The sequence below is a fragment of the Pelophylax lessonae genome (assembly GCF_965119305.1).
Source record: "Pelophylax lessonae genome assembly, chromosome: 1".
Classification (NCBI taxonomy): Eukaryota; Metazoa; Chordata; class Amphibia; order Anura; family Ranidae; genus Pelophylax; species Pelophylax lessonae.
The window spans coordinates 658,078,542-658,102,280 of record NC_138768.1 but is presented as its reverse complement, the minus strand read 5'-3'; the positions used below and the strand labels follow the sequence as shown (position 1 = coordinate 658,102,280).

The following is a 23,739-nucleotide window of genomic DNA, read 5'->3' as shown; positions in this document are numbered from 1 at the left end:
TCCATGCTAATGCCTCGTACACACGCGTCGAAAATCGGCAGGGAATTTTCGTCCGACGACCGATCTGCCGATTTTCGGCTTGTTAGTATGATGCTTCCGACAACCGACTCCGACTTTTCGGCCAAAAAAAATCTGGTGTGCAGGCTATAAAATTTTTGTCCGATTTTCATGCAGTCGGTACAGATTTCGACAGGGAAAAATCTAATGAGCAAGACTGGGCATGCTCAGAGAAGAAAGAACACAAAGAAAGCAAACCAACACATGACATCACTTCTGAAGTAGAATTTTGTGGGGCGAGAAAATTCGTGTGCAGTCTAGGCACATTCCAACCAACAAAACACCACTCTGGACAAAAGACAGACGATCGGTCGGCCGATAATCGTTGCGTGTGTGATAGGCTTAAGACTGATTTAGTAAGTATGGAGCCTTCATGTTTGCTGCGTCCTTTATTTGACACTCCATATGTGCACACACATATCATTTACAATACTATTTTACCTTATAGATTTATGATGTACACCTTCTCCTGAGGAAGTGAATTATAGTTAGCGAAACACGCAGAGTATAAAGGGTGCTATATTTTATTATGTCTTTTGTACATGCTTGTATGTGCTCACAATGCATGTTGATGCTGTTACTTGTATACTCTATTTTATATTGTACACATTGTACATGTATTTTACTATTGATCAGTCCAACATGGTTTTATTGAATGTGATTATTATCCATATGGCTGTTTAATAAAACATTTGAACTATTGGTATAACACTGCACCATGTTATTTTTGAGTGTGTAGCCTCATTTAAAGTCCACCGGCAAATGCATTTCCTGTTTGTACTAAATTTGGTATGGAGGCTACCCCTCTTATGGGAGATCCAGATCACACCTTCCTTGTATATTCCAGGAAGCATGACGTAATTTACCTAGGTGAAAAGTGAAGGATAAGGGGAGGGCCAAAACTTAATGTAAAAAAAATCAAGCAAAAAAAAAAAATCATTATACTGTATGTGTAGCAGAAGGGGTGGGATGGAGAGGAGCCAAGTCAATTGAAAGAGTGAAGATCCGCTTTAATGTAACAGTCAGGAATCCATCAGCTCAGTCCAGGGGCCATCAGAACATGTGCTAAAACTGACCTTTGATGAACTGGCTTGTAAATCATGTAACAAAAGAAAAGTAAAACATTTAGCAGACATATTAAAACACTTACCTGTGGAAGAAATGATTGCAAACACTTCTTGCAAAGATGGAAGTAAAGTGCATGGCTCAGCTTTCCAGATTTTTTGCAGCAAACCACTAACTTTGGTAACTTGAGAAACATACTCCCTTAACTCTTTTTCCAGAGTAGAGATACACTGAAAATGTCCAATTGTCCGAACAAGCTGCTGGCAAAATGCAATGGACATTTTACCTTTGGGCACACATTGCACAAAGTCACTTAGTAGTTCACTTAACCTAGCAGATAACAAAGGCTCTGGCCTTTCACATACCATTCTTAATACTTCAACTTGCAAAACAGCAAATATGTCTAAAACAGATGGACAACTCATAATTAACTTGAGCCCACTATGAATGTAGTCAATCATAGCTACATCCTTCCGGTCTAAAGATCCATAGCCTTCTTGCAAGAGGGTAAGAACGAAGTTTCTGTTGAAAAAATTTTCAAATTCAGCACGGTGATATCTTGCATAGGCTTCCAAAACTTGGTGCCCAACTTGCTTTTGAAAGTAGTCATCTCCTTCTAATATCAAACGAGTGGTGAGACTGAACATAGCTTTGCATTGTTCCTCATTAATAGAATTTTCAGCAGACTCGACAACTTTTTTAACGATAACTTTCTTCAAATTCAGAGGATGGTTAGAAGTCACCAAGCCTTCCAAAATCTTGTCCATTCTGACTCCAGATAGCTAGTCCCACATCTAAAATAGAAATCAAAATGGTTATTAAAGTGAGATCCAGAAACCGAATTTAGGCTACCTTCACACATGATTGCGGGTGGAATCGCCCTGCAAATTTAAATTGCTACAAAACCCCAATCGTGCCGCAATCTCAGCAAATTGCCACGCTGTCGCCCAAAAGAAGAGTACTGTATGTTCCTTTTTGAATGACAACCGTTGTGCATTGCAACTGCAGCTCGATTTACCGCGCGACCATCGCAGCGCGATTGGGGTGCAATTAGAAGTAAGGCATCACAATTGTGTCCCACGTTTTGCAGCCATTTAAATCACGGGGCGGAATTGCGGCGATTCTGCCCTCGATCATGTGTAAATGCAGCCTTAGTTTTGCTGAGTGTTCAATAAATATCAGTGTTAAAGCAGGGCTAAACTTCCCATCCCTTCAACGGTCCCTGTCCCTTGCCGGTATCTTCTGCTGGGTGCCAGTCTTCGGCCCACCATGGGATGCCGCCACTACTGCACGAGTCATGCCAGCGACGCTAGCCGAGCTGCACATGTGGAGCTCAGTGTACATGCTCGAAAACACATCACGCAGGCAATTAGGTGCACCCTATTGCAGAAGAGCATGTCTATTCTACAATAAAGAGCCTGCTTGCTTGCATTTTGTGACAGTGAAACTTTAGTTCTGCTTTAAATACGGCTAGTTTAATTGCCTAAAATCATATTTTACACAGTCTACTTCACAGCAAAGAACGGGCAGTGGAAGGTTTTTCCTTGAGGGGCAAATTTATAAAATAATTGCTCAGTAATCTGTTCTATTCACATATACATTTACCAACATGGGGTGGTTACAATTACATTCATTCCATTTACATTCCCTATACAATGGCTAGTGATGGCAACTCATTACCTACAAAGAGTGCTGAACTTGTGTTTATAAAACAGATTTACCATTTTTAAGGCTCGTTAACACTAATGCTGGCCATACACTAGTTCAAATAAGGAACACCCGTGATTTTGCCATCATGTAGTGACCGAATTTTAAACAATAAATTGTTCAATGGACATAAAAGAATCAGTTTTTTGTTCATTTTGTCACAAATGCCTAGTGCAAATAGTTTGGGCGAGAAACACATTAACCTTTCAATTTATCGTTCGTTCGCCAGAACTTTCCAAACAGTTCCTTCGATTTTTCAGCTCTGAAAAATTAAAATTGTTTTTCTATTTGTGCCCATTAACACACTTATGCACAAAATCCAATAGACAGCACACAGTGCTGTTCACACTATCAAAACACGAAGCATTAGCGTCGCATTGCTTCAAAATTGAAGCCTCATGTCTAGTGGTGAGGCGTTTTCAAGCCTTTCAACGCCTCCCATTCAAGTCTATAGTAATGCTTTCCCAAATGCTCTGGCAGGCAGTTGTGGAGTGTTAAGATTAGCTAATTAACTTTAATGCAGGGCTCAAAATTTAATGTCCTAAGCTACTAGCCAGGCCTAAAAACAGTTACTCACCACCAGTTGCCCCTCCCAAGCCCTACCCTGCCCCTAAACACGCCCTCATAAATTATTTCATAAAATTACACTTAAATGTGTGAGGATGGCCCAGCTGTAATAGCTTTCATTTGAAATGCCAGGCGCTCTCCTTCACACACAGTCCCGCCTCTTGGATCGCCTCCTATGATAGATGTCACACATCCCAGGATTGGACCAGTATTCTGTCTATCAAAGGAGCCGTGCCAGGAGGAGGTGCTGTGTGTGACGGCGAGCACCCGGCAATTCAAATGAAAGCTGTTACAGCGGGGCGATCCCCGTTCCGATTACCCGCCCAGCTTTCCTCTTCCTCTCCTCTCCCTTCCCCTGGGTGATTGCTGGGAGAACGGCTCACGAGGCAACCCCACACTCTCCCTCAATCATTTTCCACTCTCAAAATGCGAGCAGGCGTGTCAGGAAAGCTCTGGCAGAGGATTAGTTAAACCCACAGGCTAATCCTGGCTCCACCCTTCTCATCAAGGAACAGCATTATTTAAGCTGGATCAGAACACAGGTTCAGTGCTGTCTCGTCTTCAGCTTCCCCTGTTTGTTCCTGCATCTGCTACCTGTCTCCTGTGAAATACCAACCCGGCTTGCTTTTGACCACCCCTGCCTTCTGCCTGCATCGACCTCGGCTTGACCTTGACCATCCTTCTGCTCCAACGATTTAATCTGATCTGCTCTTCCTGTGTATGACCTGGCTTGTTTAACTCTGCTTACTTTCAGTTCCTGGAAGCTCCCAGTCACACCCGCTGCCTTCTCTCCACTGGAGTTCTGTGGCCACCTGACATCCTACTCTGCTATTAACCAGCACGCCATCAGGCACTCGTGCGACTTTGTACTCCTGCGCCTCCTGTTTACACTACCAGGGGCCCCGAGTCAGAGATGTAAGAGAGGCCTTCCTCAGCATATTCAGGCTCCACCCGCCAGGTACGTGATAAGGCGAGTGAAAAATCCAGGGCTGCTGTAATCAAATAGGCGTTTGTGAAGCAGTTTTAACGCACCTTAACCACTTCCGGATCGCCCACCGCGTATTTACTTTGCTACCTTGAGGTTAGCTGCCATAACCCCAGTATTTTCTTACAGGCCGGTGATCCTCTTTCACGTAAAAGTGGCCCCAGCGGCGGATTCGCTGTGGGATCACTTATGGGTGGCGGGAGAGGTGCCCACCCCCCTCACGCCACTTTCTGGTCCTTTTCTCCGCTTACCGGAGCCGTCGGTAGAGGGGAAAATGATCTTATCTACTTGCTTGATGGGCAAGATGGCCCCCAATCGACCCTATGCCCTCAGGAGACCAGAGCAACGTCAGACGTCGTTTCCGCCCAACGGCCTTAAAGGGCCAAATTTTTTTTTTTTTATTGCTTTTAAGTGTAGATGTGAGATCTGAGGTCTTTTGACCCCAGATCTCACAATAAAGAAGACCTGCTCGCTTATTTCTATTACAAGGGATATGTACATTCCTTGTAATAGGAATAAAAGTGATAAAAAACAATATATATATATGTTTTTAAAAAGGGACGATTTAAAAATAAAAAGAATAAGATAAAAATTTTTTTAAGGAACTCCGAGCTCGTGCGCGGAAGCGAACACATACGCAAGTTGCACCCACATATGTAAACGGTGTTCAAACCACACGTGAGGTATCGCTACATTGAGAGCAATAATTCTAGCACTACCTTTAAAAAAATAATAATAATTCTAGCACTAGACCCCCTCTGCAACTCTAAACTAATAACCTGTAGAAATATTTAAAGCGTCGCCGATGTACCAAAGTTTGTCGCCATTATACGAGCGTGCACAATTTTGAAGCATGACATGTTAGGTATCAATTTACTTGGCGAAGCATGCTTTTTCACATTACAGAAAAAAAATTGGGCTAACGTTACTGTTTTCTTATTTTTAAATTCAAATAGGTGTATTTTTTTCCAAAAAAAATTGCGTTTGTAACGATCTCCATTTTATTCTTTAGGGTCTCCGCAAATTTTTTTTTATTATATATATATATATATATATATATATATATAAATAAATGTTTGGGGGTTCTAAGTCATTTTCTAGAAAAAAAAAAACACTGATTTTTAACTTGTAAACAAGTGTCAGAAATAGGCCTGGTCTTTAAGTGGTTAACGCTTGTCAACGCTTCAGACAGGGGCGTAACTACAGGGGTTGCAATTGCAACCGGGCCCCACACTCCAGGGGGCCTGTGTGGCTCCCTGTACACCTGGATAGGAGGGGGGGCGGGGGCAGCATGTAGAGAAATCACTGTCCTTTTTCCTCCTGTAGCTGCAGGAGCAAAATAGAAGAGATTGGTTCCTCTGTATGCTGCCCCCGCCACTCCTCTTATCCTGTTCACTTGTGTTCTGCTGTCTCTGGGCCCCTGTGGGCCCCAGGATCAGTGGGAAGAGCCCCAATCTTGAAGGGAAGGGCCCCCGGCCAGGGGTCCCTTCATGGTTTCTTGCACTGGGGCCCCGAAGGTTCTAGTTACGCCTCTGACTTCAGAGCTGCCCATAATGCCTTGAAAAACGCCTAACGCCCATATACAAAAGCTTGTTAATGCTAGTCTAATGCCCATACTAACACTATAGGCTTGGTATAAATTTAGTCAAGTGTGAACAAACCCTTATAACAATGCACACTGCTTGCATTGGTGCAACACAGTGTTAGTGAATTTGGATGGCACTAACACACCTTTATTGATGAATGTGCATTGCATTGGGATGCACTAATGTGCTGCAGTGCCAGAAGTAGTGGTTTATTCATATTTTTTGGCTCATTCTGCAAATTAGACAAAATAAGTGAAAGGGCTGCCATAACCCATGTCGTGGGAACAGCCCTAAGGCTTATTTATTGGGGGGGGGGGGGGGGGGGTGAGTTCTATGGTCACAGAATGCACTTTCATTTTGACAACCTCATACAAGTTTACTTTAAACATCTCCTTTCATGTTGCTGCTTATCTGCTGGCCACCTCTTTCCACAACTTCCTGGATATACCGCATGCTTTGAAGCTTCTCCTCAGCTTTTGCCATTTCTAAGGACTACATATCCCATGGTACCTTGCTGCCTGCAAGCAGTGATTCCTGTACTGACTCTGCCTCCTGAAACACCTCCTCTCAAACCTCTTAAGGAGTAGGGGAGTGTGCCTTTCCTCCAATCAGCGGTCTCACAGTGTATGCAAATTCTGCACTCCCAGTGCTGAACAGAAGAGAAAATTTCTAAACACGATGTGCACTTTCTAAAGATATAAAAATGAAGACAGCAGATATGCATGTAAAACGTATGTAAGGAGATTTGTTTCATCTCTGTGAATCATCTGAGGCGGTTCACTTCACTGGGTATATGAGAGGATTTACATCCACTTTTAAGACCCCTTCCACACTTGTGCGACCTAAAAGTCGTGTGATTTTGTTGCCGCGTTTTTACCGCAACTTTGACTGGACTTGAAGCAATGCCTATGTCTTTGGACCTCAAAACGCATTAAAATTGGTCCAAAGTAGTGCAGGGACTACTTTGAAGTCCTACAGATATGAACGGTACTCATTGGAAATCACAGAGTACGACTTGTCATGTGACTTTGCAGTCCCAAATCGCAGGACAAGTCGCACAAGTGTGAAAGGGGCCTAAAGCATTTTCAAATGTAGTGTTCAATACATTCAATCTGCAGCTTTCATTAACATAATACATGGTGATGCTGGCATAAAAGACCTTTTTCCTGGTAAAAACAGACAATGCTCTGTCTTTGTCTCCCAATGAAATGACTGCCTTATCCCGTCACACACACTTCCACTTGAGAGAAGTGGCAATTTCAACACACCATGCATTGCATAAGGACAGAGTGGTTGCAAAGAGGCTGCATGAGATGAGCAGCACTGAGATACAACAAAGCATGATAAAAGTAAAAAGCAAGTATTCGGTTAAAAAAAATGGCAGTTGTTTCTGATGGTGTCATTTATCTATCTACATCTACTTTTAAACCATACACACCAAATTCTTTTTTCTTTTCAATAATGCAGCATAGTCCCTTCTTTTTGGGAATAAACTAGAATTAAATTATGTAACATTTATCATACATTTAGGTCCCTCTAACACTGTTTTGACCTGAGGTTAGACAGATCAAAACTGGACTGCAATCTGCCAGGGGAGCTGCATGTACTAAGTGGTTGTGTGTCTTTACACCGCTTACATAAGGGGCCATTCAGGTTCATAAGGGATCAGTCTGCTGGGACAGAACAAGGTGGCCATGTAAAAGGAGCCTAATGGGCCATACACACTATACAATCCTCTTTAGATTTACCAAAACCATATAATCTGAGGTCAAACCTAAACACTTTCAATTGGTATGCAATCTGGCAGGCCCGTGCACTACATAGTAAAGGTAAACAACAAAAGTTATATAGTGTGTATCCTGCTTTAGAATACATTTTAAAAAAGTTTGAACATTTTACAAAATCTGCACAAATCTCACACCGTGGCAACACTTTGTGATGCCATTTGTGTAGACCAAAACAATGAATCTACTTGTCAAACAGCAAAACCCTTACAGCCCATTCAGACTGGCGCGACACGTCTTTGTGGGGTGACCTGTGAAGCGACTTCGGCACGACTTGCACAGACTTCATATAATTGAAGTCAATGCAAGTCGCCTCCAGGTCGCCCCAAAGTAGTACAGGGACCTTTTTCTAAGTCGGAGCGACTTGTGTCGCTCCTATTAGAACGGGTCCTGTACTACTCATCGGCGAGCGACCGACCGCGACTTGTCAGGTGACCAAGTCGCGCTAGTCTGAATGGACTCTAATAAACATGAAGGACAAGTACAGCTAGATAAAATGATGAATCCATACCAAAAACATCAAAACAAAGTTATTGAAGGCCTCAATAACACGCAGGTACCCTTGAAATAGCTTCAGTTCAGTCATGTCAAATGTATGGGCTCTTTCACATGGCCGCTCCGTGTGAAAGCTCCGCTGCGGGACTTTTTTTTTTTTCACGGAGCGGATGACATTTGTGTCATCCGCTCCGTAAGTCCGCATATCATCCCATCCGTTTGCGGATGATATGCGGACATAATGTAAGTCTATGGGCATTGCGGATGTCAGCGGGTGACACCGCTGACATCCGATTTTCCTTCCTTTCCGTTTTTTTTCTGTGAGACCAGGAAGAAAGAACAGCAGTCCTACAGCTGGGGGAGAGCATTGGAGAGTGAGAGGAGACAGGTAAGTGTTTAAAAGGACAGGGGTGGGGTAGAGCAGAAAAAGTAGTGGGAAATTTTCTTAAGGCCTTATTCACACCTGGGCATTGGAACTCAACTCGCTCTGCAAAACTAACAAATTGCACCACACTTTTTAAGGTGCCACTTAATTGCAATGGCACCTAAAGGCGGGTGCGATTCTGCCATGATAAATCACGCTGCAATCACGGCCAACCGCATCACGAAGCTTGTTACTCAAAAAGGAGCAGGAACTTCTTTTGGGCAACAAGTTTTGCACAAAATGATTTATTCTGCTTTTAATCGTGCGATTGCAAATGCCCAGGTGTGAATGGGACCTAATGCAAGAAAAGCATTAAAGCAAAAAAAGGTTTATATCACCCAAGCCGATTCCTCAATCAAGAGGAAGGAGAGGGGGGGGGGGGCTAACTTAAGGCTTAGATCGCCAAGGTGCAGCTGGCTGGAAGTGAGAGGGGGTACCTGCCAAAACCAGGTACCCGCTCCCCCCAAAAAGTGCCAAATGTAGCGGTGGGGGTAGGGATGAGGGAATAGGATGCAAACAAAAAGTTAATTTGGATCAAGCTAGTCCTAATTAACTATTTGCTTCACTAACAGATGCATCCGCTGGGAGCGCTGTATAAACTGTATGTATACAGTATACAATGCTGTGTTCTGCCAGCAAGATGGGGACTTAGTCATCCCAGCTAGGTCCAAACTATTTAAAGTCACATGGATCTAAATCTAGTCGGTTTAACAGGGACCAGACAAATTTCAACCCATGTATGGGCACTGTGGTTGAACAGAAGTTGATCTGTGACACCTGATTGGAGGACCGCAGAAGGATGAGGCTGGATTTGCTGGGGCGGGCGAGTAGGTGAATTGAAGACAACCCAGCTTAAACAATTAAAAGGGATTAAATTAGAGCTGCACCATTCTGGATAAAATGAGAATTACAATGTTTTTTCTCAGAATAAAGATCACAATCCTCTCAGGACGTCTGAGAGGGGACATGATAGCAATTTATAAATATCTTAATGGGGATCTCAGCTTAGAAGAAAAGCTGTTCATTCGAAGGAATTGCATGAGGACTCGAGGACATACAATGCGATTAGAGGAGAAGCGTTTTAACCTCAGGCAACGTGGGGGGTTCTTTACTGTTAGGGCTACAAGATTGTGGAATTGTCTACCACAAGAGGTGGTTTCTGCGGGTAGTATGGTGACTTTCAAAAGACTCTTAGACTTACATCTCAAGGATCAGGAGATTGAGGGCTATGTTAGATGATTACAGTCACACACACCTACACAGGTTGAACTGGATGGACTATTGTCTTTATTCAACCTCGCCTACTATGTAACTATGTAAGGATTCTCAGCGTAACATCATCTTTTACATCTTATACTAAAAAACCGGGCCAACTTTATGGTTTAGTTTTTTTTAAATTCATGGAGGCGAATTTTTTTTCCCAAAAAAACTGCATTTGAAAGACTTCTGCGCAAATACAGTGTGACATAAAAGATTGCAATCATCACCATTTTATTCTCTAGGTCTAGGGTCTCTGCTAAATATATATACAGTGGGTACGGAAAGTATTCAGACCCCCTTAAATTTTTCACTCTTTGTTATATTGCAGCCATTTGCTAAAATCATTTAAAGCGGAGTTCCACCCTGGAATTTTTTTTTTTTTTGTTTTAAATACCCCCGGGACAGTCAGGGCTAGTGCATTCCACAATGGCTAGCCTCTGATCTGTCCCGGGTTGCACTTACCTGTTAGGACAAATACTTACCTTGAAAAAGTCTTGTCCAGCGCTGCCATCTCAGATGTGGGCAGCTTGAAGCCAGCGCGATCCTCTTCTGCGTCCTCTTCCGCCTTCTTCGGTCCCACGATGCCCTGCGCCAGCCCCGCATTCACTTCCGGGCGCGTGCGTCATCCCTCCACAGCTTCTGGGCATGCCCAGAAGCTGTTTAGAAGGGGATGACGCGCGCGCCCCGGAACCGACATTGGGGCCGGTGCTGGCGCAATGATTCCTGGGAGCGATGACGTTCAGCTCCCAGGAATCATTGCAGAGCCAGGAAGTGAAGACGGGCCGCGGCCGGGGAAGGAGGAAGAAGGAAGTAAGGTAAGTATATTTTCTTCGCTATGAGGTAAGTAAAAAAAAAAAAAAAAAAAAAAAATGCGATTAGCCATTTGTTTTTCAGGTGATCCGGAGCGAGAAGATGGAGGTAAGTATAAAATTAAGGTGGAACTCCACTTTAAGTTCATTCTTCTTCCTCATGAATGTACACATAGCACCCCATACTGACAGAAAAACGCAGAATTGTTGACATTGTTGCAGATTTATTAAAAAAGAAAAACTGAAATATCACATGGTCCTAAGTATTCAGACCCTTTGCTCAGTATTTAGTAGAAGCCCCCTTTTGATCTAATACAGCCAGGAGTCTTTTTGGGAAAGATGCAACAAGTCTTTCACACCTGGATTTGGGGATCCTCTGCCATTCCTCCTTGCAGATCCTCTCCAGTTCTGTCAGGTTGGATGGTAAACGTTGGTGGACAGCCATTTTTAGGTCTCTCCAGAGATGCTCAATTGGGTTTAAGTCAGGGCTCTGGCTGGGCCATTCAAGAACAGTCACGGAGTTGTTGTGAAGCCACTCCTTCGTTATTTTAGCTGTGTGCTTAGGGTCATTGTCTTGTTGGAAGGTAAACCTTCGGCCCAGTCTGAGGTCCAGAGCACTCTGGAGAAGGTTTTTGTCCAGGATATCCCTGTACTTGGCCGCATTCATCTTTCCCTCGATTGCAACCAGTCGTCCTGTCCCTGCGGCTGAAAAACACCCCCACAGCATGATGCTGCCACCACCATGCTTCACTGTTGGGACTGTATTGGACAGGTGATGAGCAGTGCCTGGTTTTCTCCACACATACCGCTTAGAATTAAGGCCAAAAAGTTCTATTTGGTCTCATCAGACCAGAGAATCTTATTTCTCACCATCTTGGAGTCCTTCAGATGTTTTTTTTTAGCAAACTCCATGCGGGCTTTCATGTGTCTTACACCGAGGAGAGGCTTCCGTCGGGCCACTCTGCCATAAAGCCCCGACTGGTGGAGGGCTGCAGTGATGGTTGACTTTCTACAACTTTCTCCCATCTCCTGACTGCATCTCTGGAGCTCAGCCACAGTGATCTTTGGGTTCTTCTTTACCTCTCTCACCAAGGCTCTTATCCCCCGATAGCTCAGTTTGGCCAGACGGCCAGCTCTAGGAAGGGTTCTGGTCGTCCCAAACGTCTTCCATTTGAGGATTATGGAGGCCACTGTGCTCTTAGGAACCTTAAGTGCAACAGAAATCTTTTTGTAACCTTGGCCAGATCTGTGCCTTGCCACAATTCTGTCTCTGAGCTCTTCAGGCAGTTCCTTTGACCTCATGATTCTCATTTGCTCTGACATGCATTGTGATCTGGAAGGTCTTATATAGACAGGTGTGTGGCTTTCCTAATCAAGTCCAATCAGTATAATCAAACACAGCTGGACTCAAATGAAGGTGTAGAACCATCTCAAGGATGATCAGAAGAAATGGAAAGCACCTGAGTTAAATATATGAGTGTCACAGCAAGGCCTCATGCACACTGGACGTTTTTACAGCTGCTGTTAGCAGCGTCAGACGTTTTTTTTTGCAGCTGCAGAACGCCCATCCATGTTATTTTATGGCCTCATGCACACATAGAGCTTTTAGGAGCTCCAAGTGGCATAGGCGTTTTACAGCTCCAAAAAAAACCCAGAAACTGTGGGTTCAGGAGCTCCAGCGTCAAGCTGCAAAAAACGTCTGACGCTGCTAAAGGCTCCATAACGTTGCTTAACGTGCGTTAAGCCACGTTATGTTTTTTTTCTTCCATTCAAAATCAATGGTTCCCTATGGGAGCCTATTGATTTGAATGGAAGTCACACCGCAGGTCGGATCAAGGTGATCCGACTTGCGGTGCGACCTGCACTGTGAGAATCTTGAGGGGGAACTCCACGCCAAAATGGGGAAAAAAACGGCGTGGGGTTCCCCCCCAGGTTCCAAACCAGGCCCTTCGGGTCTGGTATGGAATTTGAGGGTAGCCCCGCGCCGAAAAAACGGCGTGGGGTCCCCCCCAAAATCCATACCAGACTCTTATCCGAGCATGCAGTCCGGCATGCCAGGAAAGGGGAGGGGACGAGCGAGCGGCCCCACCCCCCCTGGATCATACCAGGCCACACGCCCTCAACATGGGGGGGTGTGGGTGCTTTGGGGCAGGGGGGGCTCTGCACCCCGCACCTCAAAGCACCTTGCCCCCATGTTGATGAGGACAAGGGCCTCATCCCCACAACCCTGGCCGGTGGTTGTGGGGGTCTGCGGGCAGGGGGCTCATCGGAATCTGGAAGCCCCCTTTAACAAGGGGGCCCCCCCAGATTCCGGACCCCCTCCCTATGTGAATGGGTATGGGGTACACTGTACCCCTACTCATTCACCCCATAAAATGCAGTGTATGGAAATAACGACAGGAGACGTTTTGGAAAATTTATTAAAAAACTTCATCCGGCTCTTGTCCTCTCCGGGGGTCTTCTCCTCTCCGAGGGTCTTCTGCTCTTTTGCTGTCCGCCCTTCTTGTCTTCTCTCCGGGGGTCTTCTGCTGTCTTCTCTCCGAGGGTCTTCTGCTCTTTTGCTGTCCGCCCTTCTTGTCTTCTCCTCTCCGGGGGTCTTCTGCTGTCCGCCCTTCTTGTCTTCTCCTCTCCGAGGGTCTTCTGCTGTCCGCCCTTCTGCTGTCCAATCTTCTTGTCTTCTCCTCTCCGGTCTTCTGCTCTTTTGCTGTCGGCTGTCGGCTGTCCTTCTTCCTCCGGTCCTCCTCCGACGACGTCTTCAGCGATTATGCCGGCCTCTGGTCTCCGCAGCTTATTATATAGCCATTAGGGGCGTGGCCGCCAGATGACGTCATCGGGAGACCACGCCCCCTTGTGTCACAGGCGACGTCGCCTGTGACACAAGGGGGCGTGGTCTCCCGATGACGTCATCTGGCGGCCACGCCCCTAATGGCTATATAATAAGCTGCGGAGACCAGAGGCCGGCATAATCGCTGAAGACGTCGTCGGAGGAGGACCGGAGGAAGAAGGACAGCCGACAGCCGACAGCAAAAGAGCAGAAGACCGGAGAGGAGAAGACAAGAAGATTGGACAGCAGAAGGGCGGACAGCAGAAGACCCTCGGAGAGGAGAAGACAGCAGAAGACCCCCGGAGAGGAGAAGACAAGAAGGGCGGACAGCAAAAGAGCAGAAGACCCTCGGAGAGAAGACAGCAGAAGACCCCCGGAGAGAAGACAAGAAGGGCGGACAGCAAAAGAGCAGAAGACCCTCGGAGAGGAGAAGACCCCCGGAGAGGACAAGAGCCGGATGAAGTTTTTTAATAAATTTTCCAAAACGTCTCCTGTCGTTATTTCCATACACTGCATTTTATGGGGTGAATGAGTAGGGGTACAGTGTACCCCATACCCATTCACATAGGGAGGGGGTCCGGAATCTGGGGGGGCCCCCTTGTTAAAGGGGGCTTCCAGATTCCGATGAGCCCCCTGCCCGCAGACCCCCACAACCACCGGCCAGGGTTGTGGGGATGAGGCCCTTGTCCTCATCAACATGGGGGCAAGGTGCTTTGAGGTGCGGGGTGCAGAGCCCCCCCTGCCCCAAAGCACCCACACCCCCCCATGTTGAGGGCGTGTGGCCTGGTATGATCCAGGGGGGGTGGGGCCGCTCGCTCGTCCCCTCCCCTTTCCTGGCATGCCGGACTGCATGCTCGGATAAGAGTCTGGTATGGATTTTGGGGGGGACCCCACGCCGTTTTTTCGGCGCGGGGCTACCCTCAAATTCCATACCAGACCCGAAGGGCCTGGTTTGGAACCTGGGGGGGAACCCCACGCCGTTTTTTTCCCCATTTTGGCGTGGAGTTCCCCCTCAAGATTCTCACAGTGCAGGTCGCACCGCAAGTCGGATCACCTTGATCCGACCTGCGGTGTGACTTCCATTCAAATCAATAGGCTCCCATAGGGAACCATTGATTTTGAATGGAGGCAGAAAAAACGCTGCTAACAGCTACTGTGGCCAAACGTGCAATAACGCTAGTAGAAAAAGCTACTGAAAGCACGTTTTTACAGCTGCTGTTTCCCGGCGTTATGTAAACAGCTTTGGAGCACGTTTTTATGACGCCCTGTGTGCATGGAGCCCAAAGGGTCTTTCTTTTTTAATAAATCTGCAACAATGTCAACAATTCTGTGTTTTTCTGTCAGTATGGGGTGCTATGTGTACATTCATGAGGAAGAAGAATGAACTTAAATGATTTTAGCAAATGGCTGCAATATAACAGAGTGAAGAATTTAAGGGGGTCTGAATACTTTCCGTACCCACTGTGTATATATATATATATATATATATATATACACACACACACACACACACACACACACACACACACACACACACACACACACACGTTTGGGGGTTCTAAGTAATTTTCTAGCAAAAAATACTGATCTTATCTTGTAAGCAACAAGTGTCAGAAAAAGGCTTAGCCTTTAAGAGGTTAAACTGTCCTCACTAAGGCCCTGTTTTTCAGCACGTAAAACGCTCATCTCTGAAGTCTCAAAACACCCAACAAGCAAAATCCCATTCATTTCAATGACCCCTGTTCACATATGTGCATTTTGCCGCCTAAAGCTCAAAAAAGTACATGAGCTTCTTTTTTGGCAGATTACAGGCGTTTTTGTTAGATGTCAATGCCTGCCTCCTAAACCTGCAAAAAAAACACCTGAAAATTATACGCTCAGAGCTTTCATTTGGTGGCATTTGATCACCACTGGGTTTTTGTTTAAGAGTCGGTTCACACTGAGGCGACACGACTCTGTACTACTTCGGGGGAGACTTGTGCATTCCCATGCACCACGACTTCGGAGCGACTTGCAGGGACTTCACATAATGGAAGTGTATGCAAGTCGCTCCGAGGTCGCCCCAAAGTAGTACAGGACCCTTTTTCTAAGTCGGAGCGACTTGTGTCGCTCCTATTAGAACGGGTCCCGTAGCAGTCAATGGACTGCGAGGGAGCGCGACTTGCCAGGCTGACAAGTCGCACTAGTGCGGACCGGGTCTTATTTGGTTTTATTATATAAACGAAAAAAAAGACTATACATTTTGGGGAAAAAATAATATTTTTTACTTTCTACTATAAAACATTAAAAAAATAATGTTTTAAAAATCAAGTTTCTTCATAAATTTTGGTCAAAATGTATTCTGCTACATGTTTTTAATTATAATAAAAAACAAATAAGTGTACAATAATTAGTTTGTGTGAAAGCTATAGCGCCTACACACTATGGTATATATATGCTTGTGTAATGCAAGCCTATATACGATGTGAGTAATATTCAATGTTTTATGTACATTTTAACCACTTCCTTATCGGGCCACAGACAAATGACGCCGGCAGTAATACTCAGTCGATCCGGGTGGGCGTCATATGACGTCCGCCAGCTCCTGTCCCCCGGGGGCATGCAGCGCGGCGATCAGAGATGTGGCGTGTCTGTCGGTGCACAGCCCATCCCCGATCGGTGTAAAGAGCCATTAAAAAAATGGCTCTTTACCATGTGACTGGCTGTGTCCCAATCACAGCCGCCACATGCACTTCCCTTGTGAACGGCGCACAGAGCGGCGAACGGGGATGGAGAGTGTCACTCTGGCACAGTTCATTCCTGATCAGGGTAAAGAGCCAAAGAAATTGGCTCTTTACCACGTGACCGGCTGTGTCCAATCACAGCCGGTCACAGAATGTCAACAAAGACCACGGTTACCGATTATCGTGCACTCTAAAACACGCTGATTGCCCCCCCCCCCCTAAAAAGAGGACCTGTCAGCAGCCCATCAAAGTACCCGAGTACCTGTCACCAGCCCATCAGAGCACCAGAGTACCTGTCACCAGCCCATCAAAGTACCCGAGTACCTGTCACCAGCCCATCAAAGTACCCGAGTACCTGTCACCAGCCCATCAAAGTACCAGAGTACCTGTCACCAGCCCATCAGAGTACCCGAGTACCTATCACCAGCCCATCAAAGTACCCGAGTACCTGTCACCAGCCCATCAAAGTACCCGAGTACCTATCACCAGCCCCTCAGATTCCTCGAGTACCTGTCACCAGCCCATCAGATTACCCGAGTACCTGTCACCAGCCCATCAGAGTACCCGAGTACCTGTCACAAGTCCATCAGGTACTCTGATGACAGGTACTCGGCTACTTTGATTTATCTCCCCCATACATGATAAAGTAATATCAAAGGGGCCTGCTTCAACCCTATGAGGGCCACGGGGGACAGGTTGACAGTCATCAGTGAAATTCACACATGAGATGCTTATAGTTTTTAAGCTTCTGGTGAGTGTAGAGGGGAGCATGGAGTGGCTTTCACAAGGAAGCTGGATTAAAAGCACAGAGCACTTTCTGTTATTTTCTACTTATTTTTACACAATATGGACTTTTTTTTTTAATATATGGAGTTGTACATGTAAAGCATAGAGCACTTTTTTGATATGGACTTTCTTTCACATAGATTCATACATGTTGTTTACAGTATAGCCACTTAAAGCGGAGTTCCACCCAAAAGAGGAACTTCCTCTCTTTTGCTTCCTCCCCCCTCCGGGACAACATTTGGCACCTTTCGGGGGGGGGGGGGGGGGTGAGAACGGGTTCCTGTTTTTGACAGGTACCCTTCCCCACTTCCGAGAGACGTCGCTGCGGCGCCATCCCTCTGAAGTTTGGCCCCCTCCTCCTTCCCCCGGTCGTTGGGCCAATCCAAATGCGCAGCACGCTTTTCGCATGCGTAGTAGCGACCCACCCGTGAATCTGCAAGGCTTTACTGCTGAGTTCCCTTACCGGCAATGGCGGCGGCAGTACCTGACAGCCGATGGAAACATCGGCTGAGGTGCCGACATCGCTAGACTCCAGGACAGGTAAGTGTCCTAATATTAAAAGTCAGCAGCTACAGTAGGTGTAGCTGCTGACTTAATTTTTTGAGGGGGTGGAGGGGGAGGCGGGACTCCGCTTTAAGGCCCCTTTCAGACTGTCCGTCCGTCGGATGGACTCCGTTTATCTCAGCGGGGGATCAATCCGCCGATCCCCCGTTGAGCAGGAGGATGACAGCTGTTCTCTGCGCTGTGCGACAGCTGTCAGTAGGGCTGCATGATATTGGGAAAAAAATAAATCACATTGCGATATTTTTTCCCCAACAATATATATTGCGGTATTTATACCCGCCTCTTCTTGGTGTACATGGTACAGTCGCCTCCCCTCCGTATTTGGTACCTTCTTGGCAGCCTCGGCCCACGTGCGCTCCCTCCGCCTCTTCTGTTTGTCCCTCATGATCGGGCTGTGAAGTCGGTTCTCCCGGAGGGAGGGGGAATCTCTCTGGCTGGGGGCAGACGGAAACGCGAGAAGTGGGGGGCAACGCTGGGAGTTGTAGTCCTCTCCACCAGGCAGCTCCTTCGCACCGGAAGCACACTCCCAGTCCCCATAATACACTTCCGCCCCACAGCACAGCGAACCAATCACGTCGTGAGTAGCGGTACAGCGAACCAATCAGGTGTGCAGGCTCACCACTCAGTCAGGAGAGCTGTAGGACGGACTTAACATGTGGGACAGATGTCGGGCTGTATTCTTCTACCTTCACTGCGAGTCCCCAATATCGCATGATCCGGCGATGTGACTATCACCCACGCCCGCAGTACGATATTCGATGTTACATCGAATATCGTTCAGCCCTAGCTGTCAGTTACCCATACATCTCTATGGGGGAATCGGATGGGAACGGACCGTCGGTCCGTTCTCATCCGATCCGCTGGACGGAAAATAGGGTTTCAATCCGTCCAGATTCGACGGATCGGATGTCAGCGGACATGTCTCTGCTGACATCCGATGCCCCATAGGGATACATGGGGGGACCGTTCAGATCCACCAAAAAAACTGACAGGCAGATCTGAACGGTCGCCTGTGTGAAAGGGGCCTAAAGATATAGAGCACCTTTTTGATACTTTGCAGTCATGCAGCACTTTATGATTGAGTATTGATTTAAAGGCACATACAAAGATTTATGGTAACACTTTAACCGCTTGCCGACTGCGCACAGTATATTTACTGCGGCAGTCGGCCCCGGCCAGGCAGAGTGACGTAGGTCTACGTCGCTCGCCTGTCACTCCTTCCAGAGCCAATAGCGGGCGGGCGCGCGCCCGCTGAGGCGCGCGCCCGCCTCGGCTCGTTCACGGAGGAGTGCGGGAGTGTGACTGGCGGACCCGATGTCCGCCGGTCACACTACGATCGCCGGTACAGCGGGAGAAAGACAGAGCGGCTTATGTAAACAAGCCGCCTGTCAGTTCTCCCTGTGTAAAAGTGAAGATCAGACAGTTCTACTATGTAGAACTGTTGATCTTTGTTTTTACACTAGTAGACCTGTCCCTGCACAGTTAGAAACACGCCCCTAGGACACACTTAACCCCTCCCTGTCCAATACTATTAACCCCTTCCCTGCCAGTGTCATTTTTGCAGTAACAGTGCATATATATAGCACTGATTACTGCAGTAATGTCACCGGTACCCCCAAAAGTGTCAAAAATGTCAGTCAAGGGTCCGATCTGTCCGCCGCAATGTCGCAGTACCGCAAAAAAAAAAAAAAAAAAAAAAAAAAATCGCAGATCGCCGCCATTACTCGTTAAAAAAAAAACACCAAAAATGACAGAAATCTTTCCCTTTGTTAGTAAACGCGATAACTTTTGCGCAAACCAATCAAAATACGCTTTTTGCGATTTTTTTTACCAAACATAGGTAGCGTAAAACAAATTGGCCGAAAATTTTAAAAAATTTTGATTTTTACATTTTTTTTGGGGGGAATTTCATATAAAAAAAAAGTGAAAAATATTGTTGTTTTTGCAAAAATTACGCTCTTTTTTTGTTTATAGCGCGTGATCAAAAAATCGCACAGGTGATCAAATACCACCAAAAGAAAGCTCTGTTTGTGGGAAAAGAAAGGACGTGAAATTCGTTTAGGTACAGCGTCGCACAACCGCGCGATTGTCCGTTAAAGTCACGCAGTAAAAAATCGCAAAAAAACCCCTGGTCTTTTAGCAGGAAAATCCTCCGGTGGTAAAGTGGTTAATATTGGGGACACCCAAATAGTAGTGTCGCATATATCTGACCATGCCAATGTACATATACTGGAATTTTTTTTACTACTAATGGCAGAGATTAGCATTTTAGAATGGAACTACGATAGTATAGTGGTCAATCTGACGCTGGGGGGAACTGACTAACTGCCACTGACATCACCAGTGATAATACTATACACTGTCACTGTACTAATGACACTGGCAGGGAAAAGGTTAACATCTAGGGCAATCAAGGGGTTAAGTATTCCTAACTAGGTGGAATTATGTGCTGCTTTTTAATAATAGATGTGGCTGTGTTTTCTCTGTGCATTGCAGGGATGAGAACTGACAGGTCACTCCTTCTGTACAGAGCACTGTGTTGTTTACCTACACAGAGCTCTGGGCTGTGATTGTACACAGCCGATCAGCAGGTCCCGGCCCTGAATCATTGGCTGGGACTTGCTGACAGACTTCCGCTGTGTACAATCACAGCGGGAGACAAACCCAGAGGTAGGCAACGATATACAGGTACATTGCTTTGCCTATAGCAGCCACTTACCTGCAGTATTTTGCAGGTGGGCGGTCAGAAATTAGTTGAGAGGAACTTTAGCCTGGCATGTGAAAATTAAAGCAGTAGTAATAAAAACAAAAAAAAAAAAAGAAAATACTGGTCCTCCCGCAGGCTCATGTCATAATGTGCTAGCATGCACTGTTTACTAGAACTTTATGACAGACTTGCCTAAAAAAAAAAAAAACAAGATCCCTCCAGCACTGCGCCATCATCGCTGACAGGGAATCCATTTTCACCCAGTCTTCCTTTTGGGTTTGCGGGCTCGGACCTTTTAAACGGCCAAAATGTGATGATGTCAGTGCAGGGGTCACTGCCACGGTACAGCTCTTTCAAAGGAAGGCATCCCGTCCATTGAAAGGGCAGTGTGCCGGTGATGCCACCAGCTGCTACATATGTACATATCTCCTAAATGGTGCACGTTTAGGAGATATTTATTGTACCTACAGGCAAGTCTTATGGACTAACCTGTACGTACAAGATAAAAAGCGGAGTTTACCAGCGCAAATCCCGCCGCTGTCATTCCTTCAGCCGATTCTCTTAAGGCCCATGGGTCCCAGGTGACGCAATCTTGGATTTGGAAGACAGTTATCTGTCGATTAGTGCATCCTGTCAAGTAATGCCTCCGATGGTGTAGTATGGAATGTCACTCCAGCTGATCAGCAATACTGCGCATGCGAAGAGGCATTATCCGACAATCTGCAAAGCATAGAGGGAGAATTGAATTGTCAGATTCTGCCTTGCTCTCTCTGCGCATGTGAGAGACTTGAGCAATGGCATAGGTGGAATACTATTGTTATTGTGTGGATTTGGGTGTGCTGCAGGACGGATTCCCTCGCTCGAGTCTCACCCATGCGCAGAGAAAGTGAGGCAGCATCTGACAATTTGATTCTCCCTAACAATACGGTGATAACACCCTTCTCCTGTGCTTAGAATCCAAGCTCCCCGGCCCCACTTCCCACGGGACTCACATAAGGCATCTCGGATGGCTAGAGTCTTGCTGCCCACAAAAGGACTGGGGTAGTCCAACGGTACTATAGGCAAAAAAAAAAAAAAGGGGCGCACCGACCTAGCGCATTATCCTCAATAAGGCTTTATTTGTATAACATATAAAAAATGGCTACTCACAAACAAAAGGTAGAAAATAGTCATATCAAGCTCAGTCGATCCAGTGTCAGGAGTAGTTCATGTGTTAGTCCATATTCCTGTTAAGATAACGGCTGACGCGTTTCGAGGCTCAGCCTCTTCCTCAGAGCCACTCAGGAAGAGGCTGAGCCTCGAAACGCGTCAGCTGTCATCTTAACAGGAATATGGACTAACACATGAACTACTCCTGACACTGGAGCGACTGAGCTTGATATGACTATTTTCTACCTTTGTTTGTGAGTATCCATCTTTTATATGTTATACAAATAAAGCCTTATTGAGGATAATGCGCTAGGTCGGTGCACCCCTTTTTTTTGTTTCTTTTTGCCTATAATTTGATTCTCCCTCCCTGATGCCTCCGACGATCTGCACATGCGCAGGGCTGACGTCACACCAGCTGATCAAGAGATCAGCTAGAGTGACGTTTCGTACTGCGCATGCGCAGATCGTCAGGGAGGGATGCACTATTGGACAGAACACCAGCTGTGACTTCCTGCGGCACAGGAAGACTGAGCCCACAGCTTCCTGGGATGTTTATTATCCCATAAAGGTGTGGTCTGATGGGATGTCATCTTCGCCTAGCCACGGAGAAAGGAAGTGGGTACCTGTAAAATAAAAAGGTACCAGGTGCTCCCCAAAAAAAGTATAGTCATTAGAGACTGAGGGCAAGGGGGTTAAAAGAGGAACTTTCCTTTTTGGATGAGGTCCCCCTTCCCCCTCAGTCATACATGTGTCTTGTGTGGCCCTGTACCCCCCAGCCACGTTCACAGAAATGTCACCAGCCTCCTCTATGGTGACAATGGCACACACACCATGACTGGACAGATTTCGGGTTGTCCGCCGCACAGCATGCTGGGAAACGTACGGCCCGGCTCTTAGTATACACAGCTCCCTCAGCCCACACTCCACCATATACCCCGCTCTCTTCTCCCCTACCATTGCCGGTCCCACACACACTTACTGAGCAGTCACAAGGTACGCCGGCCGCTCTCTCTTCCTATGTCTATGGACCTATCCTCTGTAAGCGTCACCTCTCATCGATCCCACACACAGCGCCGCCATATTGCTCCTTCCCAAGCCGGGCTCTCCAGGCGGAGCCTCGCCACTAGCGCTCACTGATTGGTGTACGGCTCGGCGGCCGCCCTGCAGTTCTCTCTCGCTCAACTCCCGTTGCCATAAACATCCCTCTCCAGCAGCCGGTGAGACCCTCGTCACGTGATCTACCGAGCGGACATCTTTACTACGGGCAAAACAAAGCCGTTTTTTGAGCTATTCCTTTCAGAAGCTAAGCCTTCTCAGGCGCTGCCGTGAAACGTTGAGTATAACCTGTGGCTTTACTTGGTGGCTTTCGAGTTTCGCGTTTTACGGCAACCGCAGTAATAGAGCGCACGGAACAAAGATGGCTGACGCGGCTTCACTACTTTGTCTGTGGCAGCCAATTGAATCGTTGTCAAAGGGTAGAACGAAAAACAAAGGAACACCGGTCCGCCCACATTGCGGTGTAAACGCATTGACGTCATCGTGATGGTAGGAAACTGATTTGGGAGCTCTAAGGTGATATAGATGGAGCAAGTCATCGCCCATATTTCTTCCTGGAATGCCGCACCACCTGGTTCCATTCTGCCAGTCTCTCACCCACGACAAGTGAACTTCTCACTGTTCTCTGAAGTTAATGGGCTGCATATATGTACAATAATGCACCTAGGGGAAAAAAGAATCTCTTGAGTACAACATTGAAGGTACAGTGTTAGCCAGCATTACATAGGAAAAAGATTTGGGGGCACTTATTTTAGATGATTTCAAAATGAGCAAATAGTGTGACCAGGAAATGGGAAAAGCAAAAAGAATAGAAGAGGGGTCACCAGAAGGAGGAAGGAGGTCCTGATTCTCCTATATAGATCTTAAAGCCGGTTTGCCGGCCACATAATCGATTTTGTGGCCATCCGCTTGCTTTTCGTCACCTGAAAATAAATGGATAGTTACGATTTTTTACTTACCTTGTTTTTGAAGAAAAATATACCCACCTTTCTTCCACTTCCTCCCTCGGCGGCCGCGGCCCGCTCCGTCACTTCCGGTTTGCAATGATTCCTGGGAGCTGAATGTCATCGCTCCCAGGAATCAATGCGCCTTCACCGGCCCCGCTCGTCACTTCCGGTGCGATGCCGCATTCCCCGCTAAACAGCTTCTGGGCATGCCCAGAAGCTGTGGAGGAATGCGGCGCCGCACCGG

At 46.6% G+C, this 23,739-nt stretch overlaps 1 protein-coding gene across 1 annotated transcript in view; it reads right to left on the bottom strand.

The window, feature by feature from the left end:
• Positions 1 to 22,765, bottom strand: part of USP38 (ubiquitin specific peptidase 38) — a 60,010-nt gene extending 37,245 nt beyond the window's left edge. The window contains exons 1-2 of the mRNA XM_082267445.1: positions 22,472 to 22,765; positions 1,208 to 1,916 (exon numbers count right to left, since the gene is read on the bottom strand). Of these exons, the coding sequence (XP_082123571.1) occupies positions 1,208 to 1,889 (682 nt within the window). The 5' untranslated portion in view covers positions 1,890 to 1,916; positions 22,472 to 22,765. The remainder of the gene's footprint in view (positions 1 to 1,207; positions 1,917 to 22,471) is intronic.
• Between the last annotated feature and the right edge of the window lie 974 nt (positions 22,766 to 23,739).